Source organism: Phyllostomus discolor, chromosome 4, assembly GCF_004126475.2.
Source record: "Phyllostomus discolor isolate MPI-MPIP mPhyDis1 chromosome 4, mPhyDis1.pri.v3, whole genome shotgun sequence".
Lineage (NCBI taxonomy): Eukaryota > Metazoa > Chordata > Mammalia > Chiroptera > Phyllostomidae > Phyllostomus > Phyllostomus discolor.
Genome location: NC_040906.2, coordinates 131884405 through 131908653, shown reverse-complemented (window position 1 = coordinate 131908653; position 24249 = coordinate 131884405). Strand labels below are relative to the sequence as shown.

General features: G+C 33.2%; 1 protein-coding gene across 1 annotated transcript in view; it reads left to right on the top strand.

Annotated features, from left to right (window-relative positions):
* Window positions 1-24249, top strand: part of LOC118499947 (protein eyes shut homolog) — a 145330-nt gene that overhangs the window by 85923 nt on the left and 35158 nt on the right. Inside the window, exon 3 of the mRNA XM_036022597.1 lies at window positions 1821-1942. Within this exon, the coding sequence (XP_035878490.1) occupies window positions 1821-1942 (122 nt within the window). The remainder of the gene's footprint in view (window positions 1-1820; window positions 1943-24249) is intronic.

Below are 24249 nucleotides of genomic sequence, written 5' to 3'. Positions count from 1 at the left end.
CCTAAATATACATACATGGAACGTGAATTTATGTGTTTCTTTGGTTAATGTAATATTTGAAATAAGTTTGTTATGCACCTCTAGCAAACAATCACAATCCTTGTGTAATTAATCTGTTTTGGGTACTAACTGCAGCTTTTACCTTTTTTTATCATATTTATTCTTTTTCATTAGTTCAATAAATATGTATTAAGTATCTACAGGTTGCCAGGACTCCTCAAGATGCTGAGATGTATTAAACTAAACAAGTTCTCTAATCTCAGGGAACTTCTGCTCTGCATGTATGTTCATATAACTATGCAGATGTCTTAACTCTATTAACAAATAAAGACACAGAGTAGGCATAATCTGGTACAGCTTTGTCCAGTGGAAATGTAATGAGATCCATATGCAATTTAAAATTTTTAGTAGCCACATTAAAAAAAGGTTAAAAGAATCAGATGGAATTAATTTTAAAGTGTTTTCTTTAACTGTTTATTATCATTATAACATGTAAGTTGCCCTGGCTGGCGTAGTTCAGTGGATTGAGCACGGGCTGCGAACCAAAGTGTCACAGGTCTGATTCCCAGTCAGGGACATGCCTGGGTTGCAGGCCACAGCCCCCAGCAACCACACACTGATGTTTCTCTCTCTCTCCCTTTCTCCCTCCCTTCCCTCTCTAAAAAATAAATAAATAAAATCTCTAAAAAAAAACCATGTAAGTAATGAAATTATTAGGGAGATACTTTATACTTTTTTCATACTAAATCTTCAAAATTTAATCTGCATTTTATATTTGTAGCACATCTCAACTGTAACCCATCCAATATCAACATCATATAGCCACATGGAGCCAGTGGCTACTGTATTAATGGTAAAGATCAAGATCATGGTTGATTTTAGTACCTTTAATAATGTTAAATCTAGCATCTCTAAATGTAAGACCCCAAATTCTACTGATTTGACAAAGAGCAGTATTCTTCAAAAACATTTTAATATATGTTATTACCCCATTAGATTTTGAGGGGGGGGTTGTTTGTATGTTTGTTTGCCCAATTCTGGAAAAGCAAAATTTCACTTACTGATATTTTTGAATATTGTTATAGGTTAACTCTATACTTTAGAAGAATAATATGGAAAGTTTTACAGTTTCAATCATCTGATAGTATTGATTTTATCTAGGTTAATTTTTTGTAAGTGATGCCACAAAACTTACAGAAGTTTCATCTGCTGCAGTTATGTTTTTGTTTGTTTGTTTTGTTTTAAGATTTTATTTACTTATTTTTAGAGAGGGAAGGGAGGGAGAAAGAGAGGGGGAGGGAGAGAAACATCAATGTGTGGTTGCTGGGGGCTGTGGCCTGCAACCCAGGCATGTGCCCTGACTGGGAATCGAACCTGTGATGCTTTGGTTCGCAGCCCGTGCTCAATCCACTGAGCTACACCAGCCAGGACTGCAGTTACATTTTTTAAGCTTGTGAGCTAGTGGCTTAGTTGCATGTGTAGTTAGTTTCAATCACTGCCACCCTGTTACTGATACACTAATTTTTATATTAAGATATTTAATAAAGTCAATAGTTTTGCATATAATTCATTAATATTTTAATATCACATTGATTTTGTTGATAAGCTGCAAATTTTTATTGGATTATATACTAAATAATACTGTTTTTAAACTGTAGTTTTTAAAGTGTAGTAAAAGTAACTTGAAAGAAGTATTATCATTCTATAAAAATTTGAAAAGGTATAAGTTGACTGACAGATCAAAATAACCTGGAGTAATATCTGGATTTCAGGCTTATATAACTACCTAAGGTTATATAATGTTTATATTATTCCCTTAGAGCTACCAGTGCATGTGCCCATCTGGAGGGGAAGGATATTTTTGTGAGCAAGAATCCAATGACTGCAAAATGAATCCTTGTGAGAACAATTCCACCTGCACTGACCTTCACAATAACTACCGGTGAGAAATGTAGTTATCACTTTTTTCATGAAATTATTTGGGGTGTTCAATGTCCTTGGGTTGTGTCCAGATATTATTTTTACTTTACATCCATTTAATTGAAATAACTATTACAAAACAAAGAACCATTTTCTGACCCTATAGTGTCCCCTTCATTTGAAATTTACACACACTGAAGTCCAAATGTCAGGTCACAACAGGAATAAACACATTAAAACAGAGAGTAAAATTGTGGTTACCAGATGCAGGATGTTGGGGGCATAGGAAAGATGTTGCATAAGGGTACAAACTTGAAAATGGGAGGTAAGTAAGTCCTAGAGATCTAATGTACAGTATAGTGAATATAGACAACAATATTTTATTAGAATCACCCAACTTGTTAAGATACTAGATCTGAGTTATTCTGAGCACACAAAATAAATTATTATGTGACATGATAGAAGGGCTATGTTACAATGTCAAACATGTTACAATATATAAATGTATGAAATAAATATGTTGTACAACTTAAATGTATATGGCGTTATTAAATATATATTTTATTTTTTAAAGCTTCTTTTTAAAGATTTTATTTATTTTAATTATTTTTAGAGAGGGAAAGGAGGGAGGGAGAGAGAGAGAGAGAGAGAAACATCAATATGTGGTTGCTGGGGGTCATGGCCTGCAACCCAGGCATGTGCCCTGGCTGGGAATCGAACCTGCGACACTTTGGATCGCAGCCCATGCTCAATCCACTGAGCTATGCCAGCCAGGGCTTAAATATACATTTTAAACATTAAGTATATCTCAAATAATAAAGAAGCACATTTTAATTTGTAAATGCAATTTCCAGATGTGGCACATGTGACAAGTACAATTTACTTCTTCAAAGCATGTTTTGGCTGTCTCAGCCTTTGTTTTAGTCCATTCCATCCATGCTATGCAAGTACCACAATATGACTCCTTAGTGGGTCTGGAGAATTAATCTTTGTTGCTTAGAGATTATAGTGAGGTTGGATTGCTTTAGTCAAGTTACTGATAGATTTTACAACATAGATAACCCACATTCTCATATTAAATTATATTAGTTAGGTTTTAGATGAGAAGTTTAAAGAAACTCTAAATATAAATTTGGGGTAGCTATTGATATTTCAAAAGTTTAATAACTAAATATGTATTGGTTAAATTATTCTTTGACTTTTTTGGTATGCACAGTGTTTCTCAAAGGGGTGCAAAACCAAGTGTAATGCCACAGGAGTGCAACAGAATCTTGTCCTAGAGCAGATTAAATGAATACAAATATATATAGATGATTTTAGAGACAAATCAAAGCAATTTAAAGATATCTTCCAAAATAATTCATAAACTTTCTTTTGCTTTGTGATTACCATTGAGAATTCTGGATCATCTGAAACATGTAACAGTTTTTACAAATGTTTCTCACATTTGGTGACTGAAATGGGATTTAAGACCCAGACTAGTAATGTCATAGTTTTCAGTTTATTCCATTAAAGAATAACTCTGAAAAAGCTGACAATATTCATATTGATATTTCAATGTCAGGAAGAACAAATGAAAAACCTTGATAATATAAAAAAATCTCACAATGCTAAGAGTTACTATTAGTTTAAAATAGACAAAAACCTAAAAATACAGCTATTTTTGTGATATTCACATACGGATATATCACAAATTAATATTAACTGCTTGTCTACACAGTAAGAGAATCAACATTTGTTGGGCTAGAAGGAAAAGTTTTAAAGATATCTATGTTTATTTTGTTTTCCCTAACTAACTTCATTAATTTTAACTTACAATATAGAATATGAATTTCCCAGTTTGTTGTCAGAGACTCTGATACATTCATTTTAACATTTGGCTCTTTCTTAATCACTAAAAGTAATTCATTTTTGCATTCCCACGTGTGTGTGTACTTACACTGCCAATCACATCCAGACAAACACCAGCAGCAACACACCTTTAGTTGTACATACTGGGTTTATAATTCATTATTGAGAGGAAGACACACACTCTGTAAATCCATGGGGCATCTCAGTAAAAGGGTGCTGGAAAGAAATTAGTTTGAGTTTATGACCTATAATTTGAGGAAAGGTTTAAGAAAGTGGGACTTTGACTTAGATAAGATATTGTCAGAAAGTGAAAAGAATTCTATGATTGGGTTCATAACAAATCTTATCTAAAAGAATAGAAGACTAGACAGAAGTGAAGCCTAAATTTTTAAAGAGGTAGCAATCATTTATACTAGCCAGGATTGGTGAGTTTTTGTGGTATAATGTTCATGTTTTTGTCATATTCCGATATGATTATAGGGTAGACATGTTTTCATTATGATTCATCAGGACTGCAGAATAACCCTGTCTCATATTGATATTCTGCAAAATTGTTTGTTGAAATGTTCAACAGAACACCAAGTCCTAGATGTAAACCTAGCTTTTAGTACCCGGATAGCTCTTGGATGTCCTGGATGTTGTCTTTTGAATGTATAAATAGTAGTGGAATTACTGGATCACGTGGTAATTCTACATTTAAGGAACTTTTGAACTCTTTTCCTAAGTGGATGCACTATTTTGCAATCTCACCAGTAATGTATGAGGATTTTTTTTCTCTACACACTTGTCAGTACTTATTGATGCCTTTTTATTACAGCTGTCACAGTTAGTGTGATATTAACCATCTTCCTATGTACCACCTTAAGATGTGCTCCTTCATTATCTGTGTATATTCTTTGAAGAAATCTATCTTTAAATTTTTCTCATCATGAATTGTGTTGTTTGTATTTTAATTACTGAGTTGTGAGAATTTCTTCACATGTTTTGGAGACAGGTTGCTTATAAGAGATGATTTGCAAATATTTTCTCATTCTGTGGGTTAAGTTTTCACTTTCTTGATGGTGCCCTTTGAAGCACAATTTTAGCTTTGATGAAGATCAGTTGATCTAAGTTTTGTTTTTTTGACACTACTGTGTTTAATGTCATATCTAACAAACTATTGCTTAATCCAGGTTGCAAGGTTTCAACTTCATTTATTTACATGTAGATATCATTTTGTTCTAGCATCATTTCCTAAAAAAAATTTTTTTTCCATATTAAATTGTCTTGGCATCCTTAAAATCATTTGAACAGAAATGTATCAGATTGTTTCTGGACTCTCAATTTCATTCCATTGATCTATGTCTATCCTTATTTAAATACCACTCTCTATTATTGTGGCTGTTAGTAATTTTGAAATTAGGATGTATGTCCTAAGTTTTCTTTATTTTTAATTTTAAGATTGTTTAGGCTCTGCTGATACCCTTGTATTTCTGTCTAAATTTTAATATAAGTTTGTTAATTTCCATAAAAGTAGGTAACTGAGATTTAGATAAAGATTACATTCAACTGGAGATAAATTTGGAAAATATTTCCATGTTAATAATAGTAAGTTTTTCAATACATGTTCATGAAATATCTTTCCACTTATTTATGACTTCTTTAATTTTTAAACATGTTAATAGTTTTTAATATGTATTACTTTCTTGTTAAATTTGATTCATTTTGATGCTAATTATGAATGGAATTTTCTATTAATTCCATTTTGGGGTTTCCCCCTAATATGTAGAAATATTACTGATTTTTATATATTGATCATATATTCTACACTCATTTATTAGTTATAATTTTTTATTCCTTACAATATTCTTTTTTATTAAATTTATTGGGGTAATATTTATTAATTAAATCATATAGGTTTTAAGAGTGTGATTCTATAATATATTATCTGTATATTTCATTGTGTGTTTACTACCCAAAGTCACATCTCCTTCCATCACTATATATTTGACCTCCTTTACCATTGTATGTTTTTTGCTCCTTTGTTGCAGATTATTTGTCCACACATGTATGATTTATTTCCAGGTTCTCAATTCTGTTCTATTAGTTTGTGTCTCTTCTGCCAATACCATGATATTTTGATTTTTGTCACTTTGCAGTATGAAGTAGTACCCTTTATTTTGTTAAAGTAGTATATCACAGTGATCCATTTGTGTATGTCGAATCATTCCTTTGTCCTGGAATGAATCCCACTTGATGTTTCAATGTTTTGCATTATCTTTTTTATGCATTATTGTATTAGATCTGCTAGTAAATTTTTAAGGATTTTTTTGTTTGTATTCATCAGAGATATTGATCTTTAATTATATCTCTTTTTGTTATCCTTGCTAGGTTTTGATATCAGGGTAATGTTGGCCTCACAAAATATGTTAGGAAGTATTGACTTTTCTTCATTTTTTGGAAGTATTTGAGAAGAATGGGTGTTAAATCTTCTTTGAATTCTGTAGTAAAATCATCTGGTTTTGGACTTTTACTTTTTGGGAGCTTTTTGAGGTTGATTTATTATATTTTATTTTTTTAATATTTTATTTATTTATTTTTAGAGAGGGGAAGGAAAGGAGAAAGAGAGGGAGAGAAACATCAATGTGTTGTTGCCTCTCACACACCCCCTACTGGGGACCTGGCCTGACAGCCACCCAGGCATGTGCCCTAGACTGGGAATCGAACTGGTGATTCTTTGGTTCACAGACTGGCACTAAATCCACTGAGCCACACCAGCCAGGGTTGAGGTTGTTTTAATTTCCTCACTGTTGATTAGTCTATTTAGATTTTCTAGTTCTTCATGATGCAGTCTCGGAAAGATTTCTAAGAACATGTCCATTTCTTCTAGGTTATTGAATTTAGTGGCATATGTATTATATCTGATTTAATCATTTTTGTCAAGTAACTCCAATACCCAGGCTTCCTTAGGGACAGTTTCAATTTATTGCATTTAGTCCAATGTGTGGGCCATAATTTTCTGTTTTTACATGATGTATTTTTTATGAACACTTGATCTTTTACATAATATAATGTGGCAAGTCTGGAAGTCAGAACCTGCTACTTTCCAGCTGTTACTGTTTCTGTTCGTTTGTTTGTCTAATGATTTCCCTGGAATACTGGAATAGTTCTATAAATTATATATTTTTTGTCAAGTATGGTTAGTGTAGTCTCTGCTTGGCTACCCTAGTTGTCAGCTAATGAGTTAACAGATATTTTCTTAATTTCCTTTAACAAATAAGTTTCCAGCTTCTTCTCAGGGAATAATTTGTCCACATGAAAGAATGTAGTCAACACTCAGCCAGGCAGGTTATAACTTTGTCTTCCTCTTTATTGCCTGCTTACACTAAGCCTCAGGTTCAGTCAGACAGAAGAGATTATGCTCTTTCCATGTCTTTCTTAGACCCATGATTAGATCTTACGTTGCTGTCTAGTTTCCCAGGAATATTTTTATCTTTTCTAAGACCTCTGTGAACATCTCATTCCAAGCTTTTACCTTTAATTATATTAATTGGTCTCTTGTTAACCTCAACTGGAGTTGCCACTTCAAGCAGCTGCAAGGTTAAGCAATTGCCTCTTATTGTTGTTGGTGAATCTTCACAGGCATTTTGAATAGTTAGGTTTGAGTCAGGTCAAATGCAGTCAATTCCTGAGGATGCAGCTTTTCAGCAAGCTGCCAGACCAATGAAATAGTGACATTCTCAGGGAAAAATCTTTTGTATGAGCTCTAAACCAAAACTGCCCCCTCAGTGGCTGCAAGGCTGCTGGTTTTACAAATGCCATTATTGTAATGCTGTTGTTTTCAAGGCTATTAAAGAGCTAGGGAGAGGAAGATGAGAATATAGCAAATTGAACCACCACCAAACTGACTATGCATATGAGATTCAGCCATTTTTTCTTGAATAAACCCTCAGATTTTTGCAAGCCTTTAGTTTATCCCCAGAGTTCTGAAAAAGTTAATTTCAACTATGTTTGCCAGTGTTCTTTTTTTTAGTTCATTTGTGGATTTTTTATTGGAGTATAATTGATTTATAACATTATATTAGTTTCAGGTATATAACAGAGAGTTGATATTTACATACATTACAAAGTGATCACTACACTGTTATTATTGTCACCATTGCTCTTTAAATAGAAGAGCAGATTTTTAGAAGTCTTTTCTTCACCATTACTGAAGTGACTATACCAAATTATATTTTATATTATTACTTATAAGAGAGAAAGAAAGAAAGAGAGAGCAAGGAAGAATGAAAAAGAAAGCATGGGTTCTAGAGTCAGAATGTCTGTGCATACAGTATAAAATCTGGCTAAATCCCTAAGCTTCCTGTTTCCTTATCCAGAAAGTAGGAGTAATATTAAATATATCTCACAGCATTATGATGATAATTAAATAAACTTCTGCACACAAAGTATTTAGCTCCTTTATTTGATATATAGTAAACTGTAAATACCAGTAGTTTTTATTTTTAATTTTTAAAAATTTATATTTTAATGCAGTTGACATTCAGTGTCATTTTGTATTGGCTTCAGATATATAACATAGTGGTTAGACAGTCATATACTTTACAAAATGTTCTCCCTGATATCTCAAGCACAAACCTGGCACCATACACAGCTATTACAATATTATCGACTGCATTTTCTATGCTTTGCTTTTACATCCCTGTGATGATTTTATAACTACCAATTTGTTACTTCTTAACCCTTTGCCTTTTTCACCCAGCCCCAATACCCCTCTTCCCTGGCAACCATCAGTCTGTTTTCCGCATCTATGAGCTTGTTTCTTCAATACCACTATATTTTATTATTTCCAACATCTATCTTGTTTTCAAAAGTATATGTAAAATAAGGCTTGAATAGTTCTTACAATGGTGAACCTGTGGAGTGATATAGATAACAACTCATCTCATTCTGTATATTTATAAGTACAGCAAATGAAGAACACTAAAAATAAATTACTTTATTCTTTTTAATTAAATAACAGTTTATTGATTAACTTTTAGGGCTCTCTAAAGCTTTCCCACAAATTTCCACTGGGCAAAAATTTCAGGTGTCTCAGTAAAGGATACAATGAATATCTTATTTTATTCCGTGAACAGTCTGTCTAAAGAAAACTTATCAAAAATTGAAAAGAAAATTCTTGAATTTCATACTATTTGAGGGTATTCACATTATATATATCACAATGAATTCTTGATATTGTATATTTTAATATGTTAAATGAGAATTGCATTTTACCAACCATATGCTTACATTCTGAGAAGAAAAATGTTAGGAAAATTAATATTTTTGCTGGAAAATCAAGTCTCTTAAGGTGATCTGTGTGTCCTAAGTTACTGAACTCCCTATATGTGCTCATCTCTAAACTCATCCCTAAGCTACTAGAGTTAACATAGTTTAGTGTTTACACAGTTTCAAGACATTAAAAAGCAAATTAGGCTAGGGCTGTAATTTGAATGCTGACTGCAACCTGCCTTCTGCCATCCCTGGCACGGTTTAGAATTTAACTGCCTTCTTTATTTCTGTTTTTTCTTCCCCCAAAGCAGAGTCAACAGCTTCAGCTACAGATGGGGCACTGTATGGCAGTTAAAGGGCCCAGATGCCACACTCGGGAGCATGTTTTGCCAGTAGCATCTGACTCCTCTGCTGCCTGTGTAATTGGCATTCTTGTAGGCACTTTGACTTGCTTTTCTTATGGGACACTACAAAGTGGAATTTCAGACAGCATGACAGTTTGCCCCCAGCTGACCACGTGAATCTTGTTTCTTTTCCTCAGTTTATAATTTATGCAAAGTTATCCTACATGCCTTAAATGATGAAAAATTATACATTAGCACTTTTTACTGTTTTTCTAAGGATGTTTTAAAAATTTTAATGTCTGTAACTGATAAAAGTTTCACATTTAATGAGTATAAGTGAAAAAAAATCTGTGTTATTTAACATATTGAATGAAAACCACAAAATTCTGGTGTATTACAGGGTATTCTATGTTTTTAATTTTTTTTTATTTGATGCGTGGTGCCCAAAATGCCCAAAATGGTAATAATAAAAGTAAAATAGTGCTAGAAGAAAAGTAAATCATTGCAGAATTATAATCCAGGGAACACAATCTATGCTATAATATTCACCTTTAGCAAACAAAAGATGTTGTCCTTTATAAACAAACATACTGAGTTCTGAACAACATACATGTCATTATGTGGATCTTTTACCTCCCATTTGGAGAGCTACACCATACTTTGTTTTATGGATATGATACAATGCCACTGAGGCAATTTTTAATATTCTACAATTAGAAACTATTATTTTGGAAAAATTAATTATATGTGCCTGTTTACGTGCATATGTCTGTATATTTATGCAATAAATTCCTAGAAGTGACATTGATGGATCATAGTATCTCCACATCCAAGATTTGGACAGATTTTATCAAATTATCTGTTGGACAGCTTTAATATTACATTCACAGAAGCATGTAATGAAACTATTTATATCAAACACTTCTAGTTTATATCAGTTTGTGCTAGGACAAATATCTCTTAGTGAGGCTTTATATATACCCATTTTATATATGTGAGAACCAAAACTTAGATATTTTCAGTAGCAAAGACAAAATTGGTGTTAGAAAGTGGTATATCTCAACATCAGGCCAAGGTCTATGTGACTCTAAATCTGCAGTTTTAGATCACTTTTAACTGGTCTTGATTTTAACATAAATCATTCATATATTGCCACTGACTCCCTCTCAGGTCCCTAGGGGGAGAAATCACTACTGTGGCTCTGATTGATGTATGAATGATTAAATTGTAGCCTTCTCTCAATAAAAACGTTGGAACTTGGAATAATTCCAATTTTATTGAAAAGAGTAATTCAAATAGTAGTATGCTTTCTTTGACAGATGAATACATCCTATGACCAATTATAACTTTAGAAATAGGCTTTAGAATTCACTCATTAAATAAAAAACTTTATAGCAATAGCACAAAAGAAGGAAAGAGAAAAGTCACCATTTCTTAGTGAGAGGTTTTATATTACTTGTGACATGGTATGTTATTATTTGTAGGTAAATGATAATCTAAAAATATTCAAAATACATTTTTGAATGAATAAATGAACTCTCTTACTTCATTGAAACTGTGTTGAAAGCAGAAAGGAAAGAGATGAACTGAAACGCAGTTTTATCTTATACCATGATATGTTTTATTCAGAAGAAATTAATATTTAAAAGAAATTAAGACATAAATGGAAGAATATAATGTGTTCATGGATTGGAAGAATTAACAGAATTAAAATGTCCATATTACCCAAAGCAATTTATATTCAATGCAATCCTTATTAAAATACCAATGACATATTTCACAGACATAGAACAAACATTTAAAAATGTATATGGGACCATCAATGACCCCGAATAACTGCAGCAATTTTGAGAAAAAAGAACAAAGTAGGAAGGATCACAATACCTGATATCAAATTATATTAAAAGGCCATTGTAATCAAAACAGTCTGGTACTGGCATAAGAAAAGACACATAGATCAATGAAACAGAATAGAGAGCCCAGGAATGTACCCAAGTCTCTATGGTCAATTAATATTCAACAAATGGGGTAGAAACACAAAATGGAGTAAAAATAAACTCTTCAACAACTGGTGTTGGGAGATCTGGACAGCTGCATGCAAAAAAAAGGTAACAACCACCAACTTACACTATATGCAAAAATATACTCAAGGTGGATAAAAGACTTAAATATAAGCCATAACACTATAGCAATCCTACAGGAGAACATAGGGAGAAAAATCTCAGATATTTCACACAGCAATATTTTCACTGATATGTCTCCTAGAGTTAGGGACATAAAAGAAAGAATAAATAAATGAGACTTCATCAAAAAGCTTCTCCACAGACAAAGAAAACATCAACAAAATGAAAAGGGAACCCACCATATGGGAAAATATATTTGCCAATGATATAGGGTTTGATTTCCAAAATATATAAAGACCTCACACAACTCCACCCCAGGAAGACAAACAATACAATTAGAAAATGGGCAAAGGACCTGAACAGACACTTCTCCAAGGAGGACATACAGAAGGCCCAGAGGCATATGAAAGGATGCTCAGCATCACTAGCCATCAGAGAGATGCAAATTAAAACCACAATGAGATACCACTTCACACTGGTCAGAATGGCCATCGTAAACAAATCAACAAACAGCAAGTGTTAGAGAGGTTGTGAAGAAAAGGGAACCCTAGTGCACTGTTGGTGGGAATGCAAACTGGTGTAGCCACTGTGGAAAACAATATGGAATTTCCTGGAAAAGACTCTAATTATTTTTTACTAAAATATGAGAAAATGGTAAAAAACAGTTGCACAAAAAGGGAAAGGATGTAAATGTGAATGTTTATTGAATGAAATCTGTAGTTCACTTTTCTGAACTTATTATCAACCCAAATTACATGGTTTTGTTTTAAAAAATGATATGGTATAATCAAGAACACAAACCCCCTGCAATTATCTCATTTTTCTAATAAGCCTAAACACTTTTCTTACTGTTTCCTTTTTTTTTTTTTTTTTTCATTTTTGGTGGTGAAGTAGGTCAGTATCTTGAGAGACAGCCTCTTCAGAAGTCCTCAATTTTCCTTAAGCTTTTTTTACACATAATAAAACATGAAGGAAGATCTTTTATATACATTTAGGGGAGTTTTGGCAATTGAATCATCCATGAAACCACTACCAAAATCAAGGTGTATGGCATATTTGTTAGTACAGAAAACTTCCTTGAGCCTCTTCATAGCATATTTTCTTCCTTCTTCTTGCTAGTTGTTGGTCTTTTAAATATTGCACTTTTGTAGTCAACTCTGAATAAAATATTCAAAAATACCAATGCATTCATTTTTTCCATACAAAAAATAGATGAGTATTTATATATTGTGTTCATTTTAACAAAGAGTTTTCATGTAAATGTTTCAAAATGGTTCATAGATTTAAAAGTAATATGCAAAAAACCCCACAACTTTACAACTTCCAGGAGATACCAATGTAGAAAATCAAGGTAATATTTATTGGATTTGGTGATGACTTTTTAGATAAAACACCACAAACATGATTTATAACAAAAACATGGTAAGCTGGACTTTGTTAAAACGAAAAACTTCTGCTCTGAAAAGTATACTATTAGGAGTATAAAAAGACAAAGCACTGGTAGAGAGGAAAATCATTGTAAAACATGTATCTTGATTTTTAATGGAAATCACAATTGATGAAAGCCCTACTATAGAAAATCATTACAAATACAGTTTTTTGAGAGTGTACCTTTCTTCTTTTTTAAAAGTTTTCAACATTATGTTTGTACTTAATTTTTTTCTGAACAAGACTGTACCCATAGTTTGAAGGCACTTGAAGTGTTTTGAGAAACATAAAATATACAAGGATTCCAAATAATTCTTTATTTTCCTTTACAGTACACTAGGGATAAGGAGTATACAGTGTTGTGTGGCAGGTGATTAATCCTTCCTCACTTTGTACAATGATTGAGAATACAGCTATTGTTTTAGCATTTACAGTAAACTTAGAATGAAAATGTATACAAATGGCTTTCAAAATTTTTTCAATTGAAAATTAATTTAAAGGGAAAAAGAAACTCCTGATTCTTCGAGGGATTATGTAACACCAGACCTAGTACTGGTAGTCTTTCAATGTTTCAAATGTACCAGCGGGTTTTTGTTGTTTTTTGTTTTCTTTTGTTTTGTGTTGGATGTATTTTGCTATTCCTTTGCCAAGAATACTACTTACCTAAGACTTGAACATCATCTTAAAGTGGCTTAGAAGAAACCCCTCTTTCTATCCAATCCACCATCCCTTATGTATTTTGTTATCTAGACTTGTAATTGCATTTTTGTTTTAGTGGCTTAATTTAGGTCCATTTCCCTTGCAGGACTTATGCAAGGGTGTTCTATTTTATCAGGAAACTACTGACATCAATCAGTTTGCAAGCTTCAAGACACCTGACAAAGTTTTGTTGAGTAAAGAAATTAATCACTCTTCATTCTGTTAGTATTATAATGAAGATGTGCGTAGACCTAGCCATTCAAAAAATAGGTTGAATTTTTGGACAACTACTAAATATTGTCCTGATTGTCATAAACTTGCTTACTTTTAGAATGTTGTTAGAACTTTTTCATATTATTTTCAATCAACAAATTCCTCTCTAGCTCCAAATTTTAAACAGTCACATACATATCATTCTTTATTTCATTTAAATGAACTTGATGCCAGTTATTTTCTTTTAGAGAAACAAATCCTTAAAAAGGAAAAATTATTCTTGTCTAGCTCTTCTTCACTATTAAAATCAAGTTGAAATTGCTTTGTTCAGAACCTGTAGTTTTTCTCCCTTGTATTGAGAATCCCACATTCTTTCTGCTAATTTGCATCTTCTGCTTCTCCTTCACTCTTTCTTATTGGAATGTATTCTTGGTGAATTATTTCTTCTCTGGTTTCATCCAAACTTAGGTTTTCCTCTTCTCAATAAACTTGCACTGATCTGGGTTCAAATTCTAAACCTAATATTTGTTTCTAAATACTTTTTACTACATATTATTTTTTTAAATTTTACTTATTTTTTATTTTTATTTATTTTTTTTTTTTGTAGAGAGGGGAAGGGAAGGAGAGAGGGAGAGAAACATCAATGTCTGGCTGTGTCTCACACATCCCCTACTGGGGATCTGGCCCACAACATGGGTATGTGCCCTGACTGGGAATTGAACCAGCAACCTTTTGATTTGCAGGCCCACACTCAACCCACTGAGCTACACCAGCCAGGGCTTAGTACAGATTATTTTTAAAGTAGTCTTTTTTTATAGAAAAATTGTGCAGAATATTCAAATTGTTCCCATGTAACTGCCTTCTCTCTTCACGTACATAGTTTCTCCAGTTATTAAGCAAATTCATTAATATCCATCTCCTGAAATTAACATTTTATATTAGTGTGTTAGATGCATTATAATTGAATCAATACATTCTTACTAGTTACAGTTCATACGTTATGTTAGACTCCATTCTTTGTCTAACATAAGACAGATGCATAATTTCATACATTCACCATTTTACTATCATACAGAACAAGTTACACTGCCCTAAAAGTGCTTTGTGACCATCTATCTATAACACCCTCTCCTTCACCCTTGGCAACAATGAGAATGTCTCATAGATAGAAGCATATAACATGTAGTTGTTTTTTTTTTTTTTTTTTTTTTTCAGACTGGCTTGTTCATTTAGCAATATGCATTTGTTTCCTCTGACTTTTTGAAGCATGATAGCTCATTTATTTTTATTGCTAAAGACTCAATTGTATAGTTATACCACAGGTGATTTTGAAGGACAGCTTGGTTGATTCTAACTATAAATTAGCTTCTATAAATGTTCATATACAGTTTTTATGATGTGTGTGTACCTATATTTTCAACTCATTTTTGCTAGTATCTAGGAGAGTGGTTGCTGAATATTATGGTAAGCCTATGCATGTTTAGCTTTGTAAGAAACTGCCAGATGTTTGTCCAAAGTGAGAGTACCATTTCACATTTCTACCAGCAATGAATGAAAGTTCTATTGCCAAAATCCCTGCCAGCATTAGGGTTTGTCAGCATTTTGAATTTTGATCATTCCAGTGGGTCTGTGTTTCATTTGGAATTTCCAGTGGCATGTGATGTTGAGCATTATTTCATTGATATCTTATTTTTTTGTTTTTTAATATATTGTATTGATTATGTTATTACAGCTGTCCCATTTTTCCCCTTCATTCTCTTTCACCCTGTATACCCCTCCCACCATTATTCCCCCATCTTATTTCATGCCCATGGGTCATAAATACAAGTTCTTTGGCTTCTCCATTTCCTGTACTATTCTTAACCTCCCCTGTCTATTTCATACCTACCATTTATGCTTCTTATTCCCTGTACCTTTTCCCCCATTCTCCCTCCTCCCCACTGATAACCCTCCATGTGATCTCCATTTCTGTGATTCTGTTCCTGTTCTAGTTGTTTGTTTAGCTCATTTTTTTTTAGGTTCAGTTGATAGTTGTGAGTTTGTTGTCATTTTACTGTTCATATTTTTTATCTTATTATTTTTCTCAGATAAGTCCATTTAACAGTTCATATAATAAGGGCCTGGTGATAATGAACTCCTTTAACTTGACATTTGTATATCTTACTTGATGAAGTATCTATTGAAATATTTGTACATTTTTATACTGAGTTGTTTGTGGAATTTTGAGTGCTCTTTGTATACTTTGGAAACTTTAGATACATGTTTTGCAGTGATTTTTCTCTCAGTTTGTGCTTTGTCATTTTATACTCTTAATAGTATCCTTCTCAGGGCAGAAGTTTTTAGTTTTAACAAAGTTCAGTTTATAAGTGTTTTCTTTTATGAATCATGCTTGTGTTTTTTTTTATCTAAAAGGTCATTGCCAAACCCAATAAATATTACCTTGATTTTCTTCAATGGTGTCTCCTGGAAGTTGTAGAGTTTTGAATTTTACATTTAAATCTATGAACCATTTTGGACCCTGTTTATGTTTTGTTTATTTGTTTATTTGCCTGTGTTCTTGAGCAACTTGGAGTCTCCTCTGAGGATCAGTCTCACTAGCTTTAAATTAAGAAAAGTGGTATTTGTTTTTCAGTCTTGTTGAAGTAATATGTATATGGTTCCTAGTACAGTGTTTCATGTGTAGGAATTCACAAAAATTTATTTTCTCTACTCCACATTCCCATACATAAATTTATCCCTGCAAATTTTCAAAAACCCTTCTTTTTCCTTAGAATTTAGCCAAATTTAGGGAGATACAGAACTCTCTAGTAGTGGGATTTTTACTACCCCTTGTCAGCAGAACATAGTTTATCTGCAGAAGTTATTTGCCTAAATTACTGTCACAAGTGTTGGAATTAAAGTTCAGTCTTACTTGCTAATCAATGCTGGTATAGTAACACATCATAATGTCAGCATCCATAAAGATTCACTTTGGCAGATGTTGGAAGAGAGTATTTTTTCTTAAAGATACCAAAGAAAAAATGTCAATGGTTTCATATATCTTTAGATATTTATAAGAAAACAAATACAAAGGCATGCAGGAAGATATGCATAAAATTTTAAGTTAATAGAGACAACATATGATGACATTTAAAGTTTTAACCCCTCCCCAAAAAAACCAAACTGAAGATTTTTTAAAAATGCACACATAGATAAATGTTGAAGAAATATTTGGAAATAATAAAGCAAAATTCAAGGTAGTGAGTGGTTCTTTCTGAAAGAATAATGAAAAAAAATGTTATTGGGCAGGGATTAATTAAAAATTTTAAGTAATTTAGGAATAACATGTTTTCTAATTCATTTATTTATTTTAAAATAATTTTTAATGACAGTTATTATTCATTACATTAGCTTTAGATATACAGCATAGTGGTTGGACATTTATATAACTTAGGAAGTGTTTCCCCAGATAAATTTTACACCCATTTGACACCATACATAGTTATTACATTATTGTTTCCTAACTGTAGGTTACATCCCCATGATTATTTTGTAACCAACAATCTGTACTTCTTAGTCTCCTCACTGCTTTACCCAACTCCCTAACACTCATTCATCTGGCAAACATCATTTCATTCTTTCTATCTATAAGTTTGCTTCTGGTTTGCTTCTTTGTTTGTTTTGTTTTTAGACTCTACATATAAGAAAAATCATGTCATTTGTATTTCTCTGTTTGATTTATTTTACCTAGCACAATGACCTGTAGGTCCATCCGTGCTGTTACAAATGGTAAGATTTTGTTCTTTTTATGGCTGAGCAATACTCCATTGTATATATGCACCACAGGCCTTCTATATACATTTATCTTTTGATTGGAGACTTTGATTCATTTATATTTCAAGTAATTATTGATAGGTATGTAGTTATTGCCATTTTATTCATTTTTTTCTAATTGTTTTTGTAGTTCTATATTTTTTCCTTATTTTTTGCTCTTTCCTCTTGTATGTTGGTGGCTTTCTATAGTGTTGTGTTTGGATTTCTTTGCATCTCCCTTGTAGAGTTTGTGGTTGCCATATTCTTTAAATATACCAAGCTATGTTTATAGTAGTCTATTTTAAGTGGACGGTCACTTCAGTTAGAACACATCCTAAAATTACTACCATTTTTACTCACCCCTCCTTGTTTATATTATGTCATTATTCTTTATTTATTTTGTTTGTGAATGCTTTTACATAACCCTTAGTTTACTGTTGTAAAAAGAGGGGCCTTTAAGTCTGAAATGAACACAATTTGTAGACATAAAAATCATCTATAGACCATACTGGAGTCTATTTATGTCCAATCCCTTCTACTCACTTGAAATGTCTGAAATATGGGCACAAGTCTACAATCCTACATTTAATTTAGTATGTTGTTCTATATTTCAGATGCTACAAAGTATAATATGGACCAAGTGAGTCTAATTGCTTTATAACTGGGTAATAAAATGATTGAAAGTAAAAAAGCAATCAGATTCATTTGATCAATATTATGCATTATAGCATCTTAAATTACTGCCTTAATTGTGCCATATCCTATATGCTGAATGTACAAATGTGTCAAAAAATTACTTCATGATGGCAGAGTAACATTAGCCACCTTGGCTTTTCATGTATACTCCATGGCATCAAATAAAAGAGAGGTCGCTCACTTCTGGAGTCTGCCTCATTAATGTGAGAAAGGATATGTCTTATGAGAATTCAGCAAGTGTCACAGGTTTTTTATTGCATTGTATCAAATGCCCATGCTAAACCACTGCTAGTTAGTTTAGTTGTGGGTTCCTAAACAAGATACTTCAAGAGACCAATAAACTTGGTTGCACACTGGAGCCATTTAGAAAATGCTAAAACCTACTTCCCATACTGGGATATTCAGATTTAATCTGCCTTAGATGCAAACTGAGCTCCAGGATTTCCAAACCTAATAGGCAATTCTAATATGTAACTAAAGTTAAAATTCACTGTCTAAAAGCAATCAGACACACCTTTGGCACGGAGTATCAGCATAGCATTAACTTTCCATTCAGTGTGTGAAATCAAGTGGAAAGTGTAGATACCAGAATAAAATTAGTCATATGAAGAAACTGGCGAGGTAGAATGGGTACTGACATCCACACCACTTTCCTAGTTCAATATTATAGCATCTTGAATCTGAAATTAAAAATAAAAAGACTTTAGCATAGGAAAATCAGGTTATATGTCTGGAGTTTAGTAGATTTTCAATGACTGTAAATTTAATCAAATGTAATATACAATAAATTAGATTAAATTTGACTCTAAAATGTTTTATAATGCTTTATAGATTTATATATGAAAATAGGGAAAACAAGCAAACATTAAGAATTTCAATATATTTATATTTTTTATTAATAAAAAACTTCAGATAAAATAAAAATGAAAAAATATAGTAAACTAAAATTGTCATTAATGTTAGAGGAACTCTTTATTGCTATTATGATGGTCATAATACCTGGTGTTGGAACAACTATTATCCTTTTTAAAATCTTTTCTCAGTGTACTTTTCCATTTCCATTTATCCCCATTATACCTCCCTCTCCCCTGCAATCACCATACAGAATGTGTATGTCCTGAAAAACTTTTTAGCATAATAGTGGGGAATCTGGAGAACTAATCTTATCTCCTATTTTAGAAGTACGATGGCTAGAGGCAAAAATATTTTCCACCATTGTAGACCCTCTGCATTCAGAAGTTGATATTCTGCAAAGCTTCAGGATTTATGCAAAACCTATTCCAGGAGAAACCTAGCAGGCAGAAAGGAGGTTGTCTCTGGTGCAACAATGCTTTTCTTACCAAAGAAAAGAGAGGCCAGAAAGGAAGGTAGGCACATGCATGTCAGCTCTTTGGTGATGATGCCAAACTAAGCAGAACGTAAGTTGATGGGATACTGTCACCAATCTGAGGTGCCCTGAAAAGAAAAAATGAAATGTATATTAATCACATTTCCAGTAAATTATGTTAAAATTATTGAACATCCACCCAGTGGACATGAGAAAATCCAAAGGAAATACTTCTTATAAAGAAGATGAGAGTATAAATAAAAGGTCTGTGTAAGTATAAATAGGTCTGTATAAATAAAAGATGAAACAGAACAAATAAGAGAGAACCACGGACTGCTAACCCATGCTACAGAATAAAAGGAACCTTCGAAATGAAAACAAAAAGCAAGCCATTTGAAAAAAAAATTGCTTTATTCTAAGGATATTGCATGCTTTAAGTGAAAAAGTTACTGCTCCAGAATTATATTAAAAATATGATTTTCTAGTTCCCACTTTTCAGTACATCCATAGTTTATAATAGTCTTAATCAAAGTATCCGTTATATCCAAGTACTTCTCTAAATATTTTATAGGTAGTAGCTAATTTAGTTCTTTCTTGAGAAAATTCTTTTAATGACCCCATATTTAGGAAACCGGTGCTCTAAGAAGCATCCTGCTGAAGTTTACACTGCTACCATAAGGCACTTGAATCTAGAACACCTGACCCTGTGAGTACGTACATGTGTTTACTCTAGACACCTTACTGTGCCTTGTGCTTCCAAAGATGTCCTATATAAATATATATGGAAGTGCATATATACAAACTTGCAACACAATTGAAATCAAGCTCATATATTATAGTTTAAAGTTATATAATAGCATTTTGAAATGATTATTTTTCTAATTCATTACATAAAAATATATCATTTATTTTAATTATTCTGGATACTGCCCTAGGGATAACCACTGCCCTATTACTAACATTTATGTTCATTTTGAATTTTTGCTGTTGTAAGCAATGAAGCAGAGAATTTCAAAGACATACATTTGTGCTCTTGTGTGTATATATTTCCAGAAATAAAATAAAAGCATTTGGCACTCACTCATGGTGAATACATTACAGGCTTAATTCCCCAGAACTCAAACTCTGACATGAAAATTGGCATGCTGGAAGTTTACTGTGGAGTGCTTTTGAATTGTGTGCAGTGTTTTGTATACCATTTATGTCACAATACAGCTTTTGAAAAAGAAAAGAAAACATCTGTGGGAGAATTAAAGATGCTGAATGAGGCAGAAGGAGAAGATGGGTTACAGTGGAGAGACAGTGGAAACTCCCCACTCCCACTGGGAGCTCTGGAGTAGGGATGACCAGTCCAAGGGTCTCACTCTGAGGAGCAGGACTTATTCTTTCTGTCCCTGCATCAACCAAACATTGGGTGTGAGCTGTCACAAGAAAAAGGAAGTGACTTTGAGTGAAGTGGCTCTTTTCAGCTGAGGTCAATTTTCACAGCTATCAGCCACCAACATTCCCAGGAGTTGGGGCAGTGAGGATTTCAGTCCTAAGTTGAATGCAGCCACTAGCACCTATAGCTAATAATACAGTATTGTGCACTTAATTTATTGAAATAAATTAAGAGATATCTCATGTTAATGTTTAACCACAACACATACACATGTACTCACACATGTATATGCACATATACACAAGAACACAAGGACATTTTTGAAGGACATAAATATGTTTACCCACAGTAAACATATTAATATGTTAACATCAATATGTTACTGACAGTGATGACATTACAGGTGTATTCATATGTCCAACATCATCAATATGTACTCATTAAAATTGTGCAATTTTTTATATAAAGCACTTATATCTCAATGTAATACTCCTCTATAAAGGTAAACAAATAAATAAATGAAACTATACCTTGTCCCCTCAGATTTATTTGCTTCTTATAAGTTCTGTAAGATGATACTTTAGAATTCTAGTTAGCCTCTTTTCTTCCAGTGAATTATAAGAAAATGATTAATACAATGAATTATAGCACCTACCCCTTCAGCTAGTCCACAGGCTATAACTAATAAACTTCATCTTCCTCCTCCACTACCCACTTTACATTCCCTTTACCATCAACTAGGATCTTTCTGGTTCTGCTCTTACCTTAGCAGTCTATGTTATGATTTATCAGCTGGGACTTGCCATGAAATTATAGCAGGTCCTCTCATTGCCCTCAAAGGTGCAACCAATTTCTGTTTTTCCCCTACGGTACTCTGTTATTTTTAATTTATACTACTGACTGGAGGGTTGGGGTTTAGTGGGAAGATAGACCATGTCTTCTAAATTGCATTCTAATTCCCATACCAAAGGAGGAAAATGATGTGAGCATTCTACCAACTAAAGAGTTGAAAATCTGTGTATAATTTTTGAGTCCCCCAAAACTTAACTTCAGTTGGCCTTTTGCATCCATGGTTTCAACCAAATCCATGGTATTGAATCTTCATTTTCCATCTTCCATGGTGTTGGGAATCTGTGGTAACAAAACTATAGTTGGAAGTCTAAAAATATTTTTCCCCGAAGTTGGTTGAATCTGCAGATGCATAACAACTGATAAGAAGGACTGGCTATATTTACTGAACATACTACAAGTATAAATGGACCAGCTTAGTTCAAACCCATATTGTTTAAGGATGGACTATATTTATTTTGAGACTGAGGAAATGAGATGAGAACCAGTAGAACTACTGTGAGCTACACTTGGGTCAGTTACATTTATTACCTTGTTTCTGGGAAGACTGCATTTATTGATAAAAACCTGATTATAAGTGGACTGGTGCAGTTTAAACCCTTGCTGTTCAAGTGTGGATTGTTTATATACAGGAACTGGGGAAATGATGACTGGAGCCAGTTGACCACTATAGCTACACCTGTGTCAAGTACATTTATTGTCTTGCCTTTATATGCACCATTCTAAAATCAGGGAAATGAAGCTTCAGAAACCTAGACATCAATGTCAAATTGAGTTCACGTCCAACCACCTCAAAATGTTTGGCAACCTTTCTCATACATAAAGTAAATGGTCATAGGTCATATTGGTGGAATCATTACTATAGATTGCCATGGTGTCATAATGTTTTCTCTTGGGTCCTTGGCCTCTCCTTCCACCAGTGAATGTGGGGTCTAAACACTGGGCAAAGGCTCATTAATTTTCGTTGTGCTTCCCTCAGTCTTCTAAACATAAAACAGTTTATAGATTCAATGTAATTCCTATAAAAATATTATAGACATATTTCACAGATATAGAACAAATATTTCAAAATTTGTATGCAACAATAAACAACCCCAAATAGCACAGCAATTTTGAGAAAAAAGAACAAAATAGGAAAGATTACAATACCTGATATCAAATTATATTACAAGGCCATTGTAATCAAAACAGTCTGGTACTGGCATAAGAAAAGACACATAGATCAATAAAACAGAATAGAGAGCCCAGGAATGTACCCAAGTCTTTATGGTCAATTAATATTCAACAAATGGGGCAGAAACGCAAAATGGAGTAAAAATAGCCTCTTCAACAACTGGTGTTGGGAGCTCTGGACAGCTACATGCAAATAAATGAAATGACCATCAACTTACACCATATACAAAAATACACTCAAGGTGGATAAAAGACTTAAATATAAGCCATGACACCATAAAAGTCCTAGAGGAGAACATAGGGAGGAAAATCTCAGATATTCCACAATGCAACATGTTCACTGATATGTCCCCTAGAGCAAGAGACATAAAATAAAGAGACATAAAATAAACAAATGAGGCTTCATCAAAAGAAAAAGCTTCTGAACAGCTAAAGAAAACATCAGGAAAATGAAATGGGAACCAACCATACATGAACATATATTTGCAAATGAAACCTCAGACAAACGTTTGATTTCAAAAATATATAAAGAACTCACATGACTCCACTCCAGGAAGACAAATAACCCAAGTAAAAAATGAACAAAGGACCAGCCCAGGCTGGCGTAGCTCAGTGGATTGAGTGCGGGCTGGGAACCAAAGTGTCCCAGGTTCGATTCCCAGCCAGGGTGCATTCCTGGGTTGCAGGCCATAACCCCTAGCAACCTCACATTGATGTTTCTCTCTCTCTCTCTATCTCCCTCCTTTCCCTCTCTAATAAATAAATAAATAAAATGAAAAAAAATGAACAAAGGACCCAAACAGACACTTCTCCATGAAAGACATACAGAGAGCCCAGAGACTTATGAAAGGATGCTTAGCATCACTAGCCAAGAAAAAGATGCAAATTAAAGCCACAATAAAATATCACAACTTCACATTGGTCAGAATGACCATCATAAACAAATCAACAAACAACAAATGCTGGCAAGGTTGTGAAGAAAAGGGAACCCTAGTGCACTGTTGGTGGGATTGTAGACTGGTGCAGCCACTGTGGAAAACACTATGGAATTCCCTCAGAAAACTAAAAATGGAATTGCCTTTTGACCTGCTATTCCTCTGCTGGTGCTATAACCCAAGAGTCCTGAAACACCAATTCAGAAGAACCTATGCACCCCAATGTTCATAGCAGCACAATTTACAATAGCCAAGTGCTGGAAGC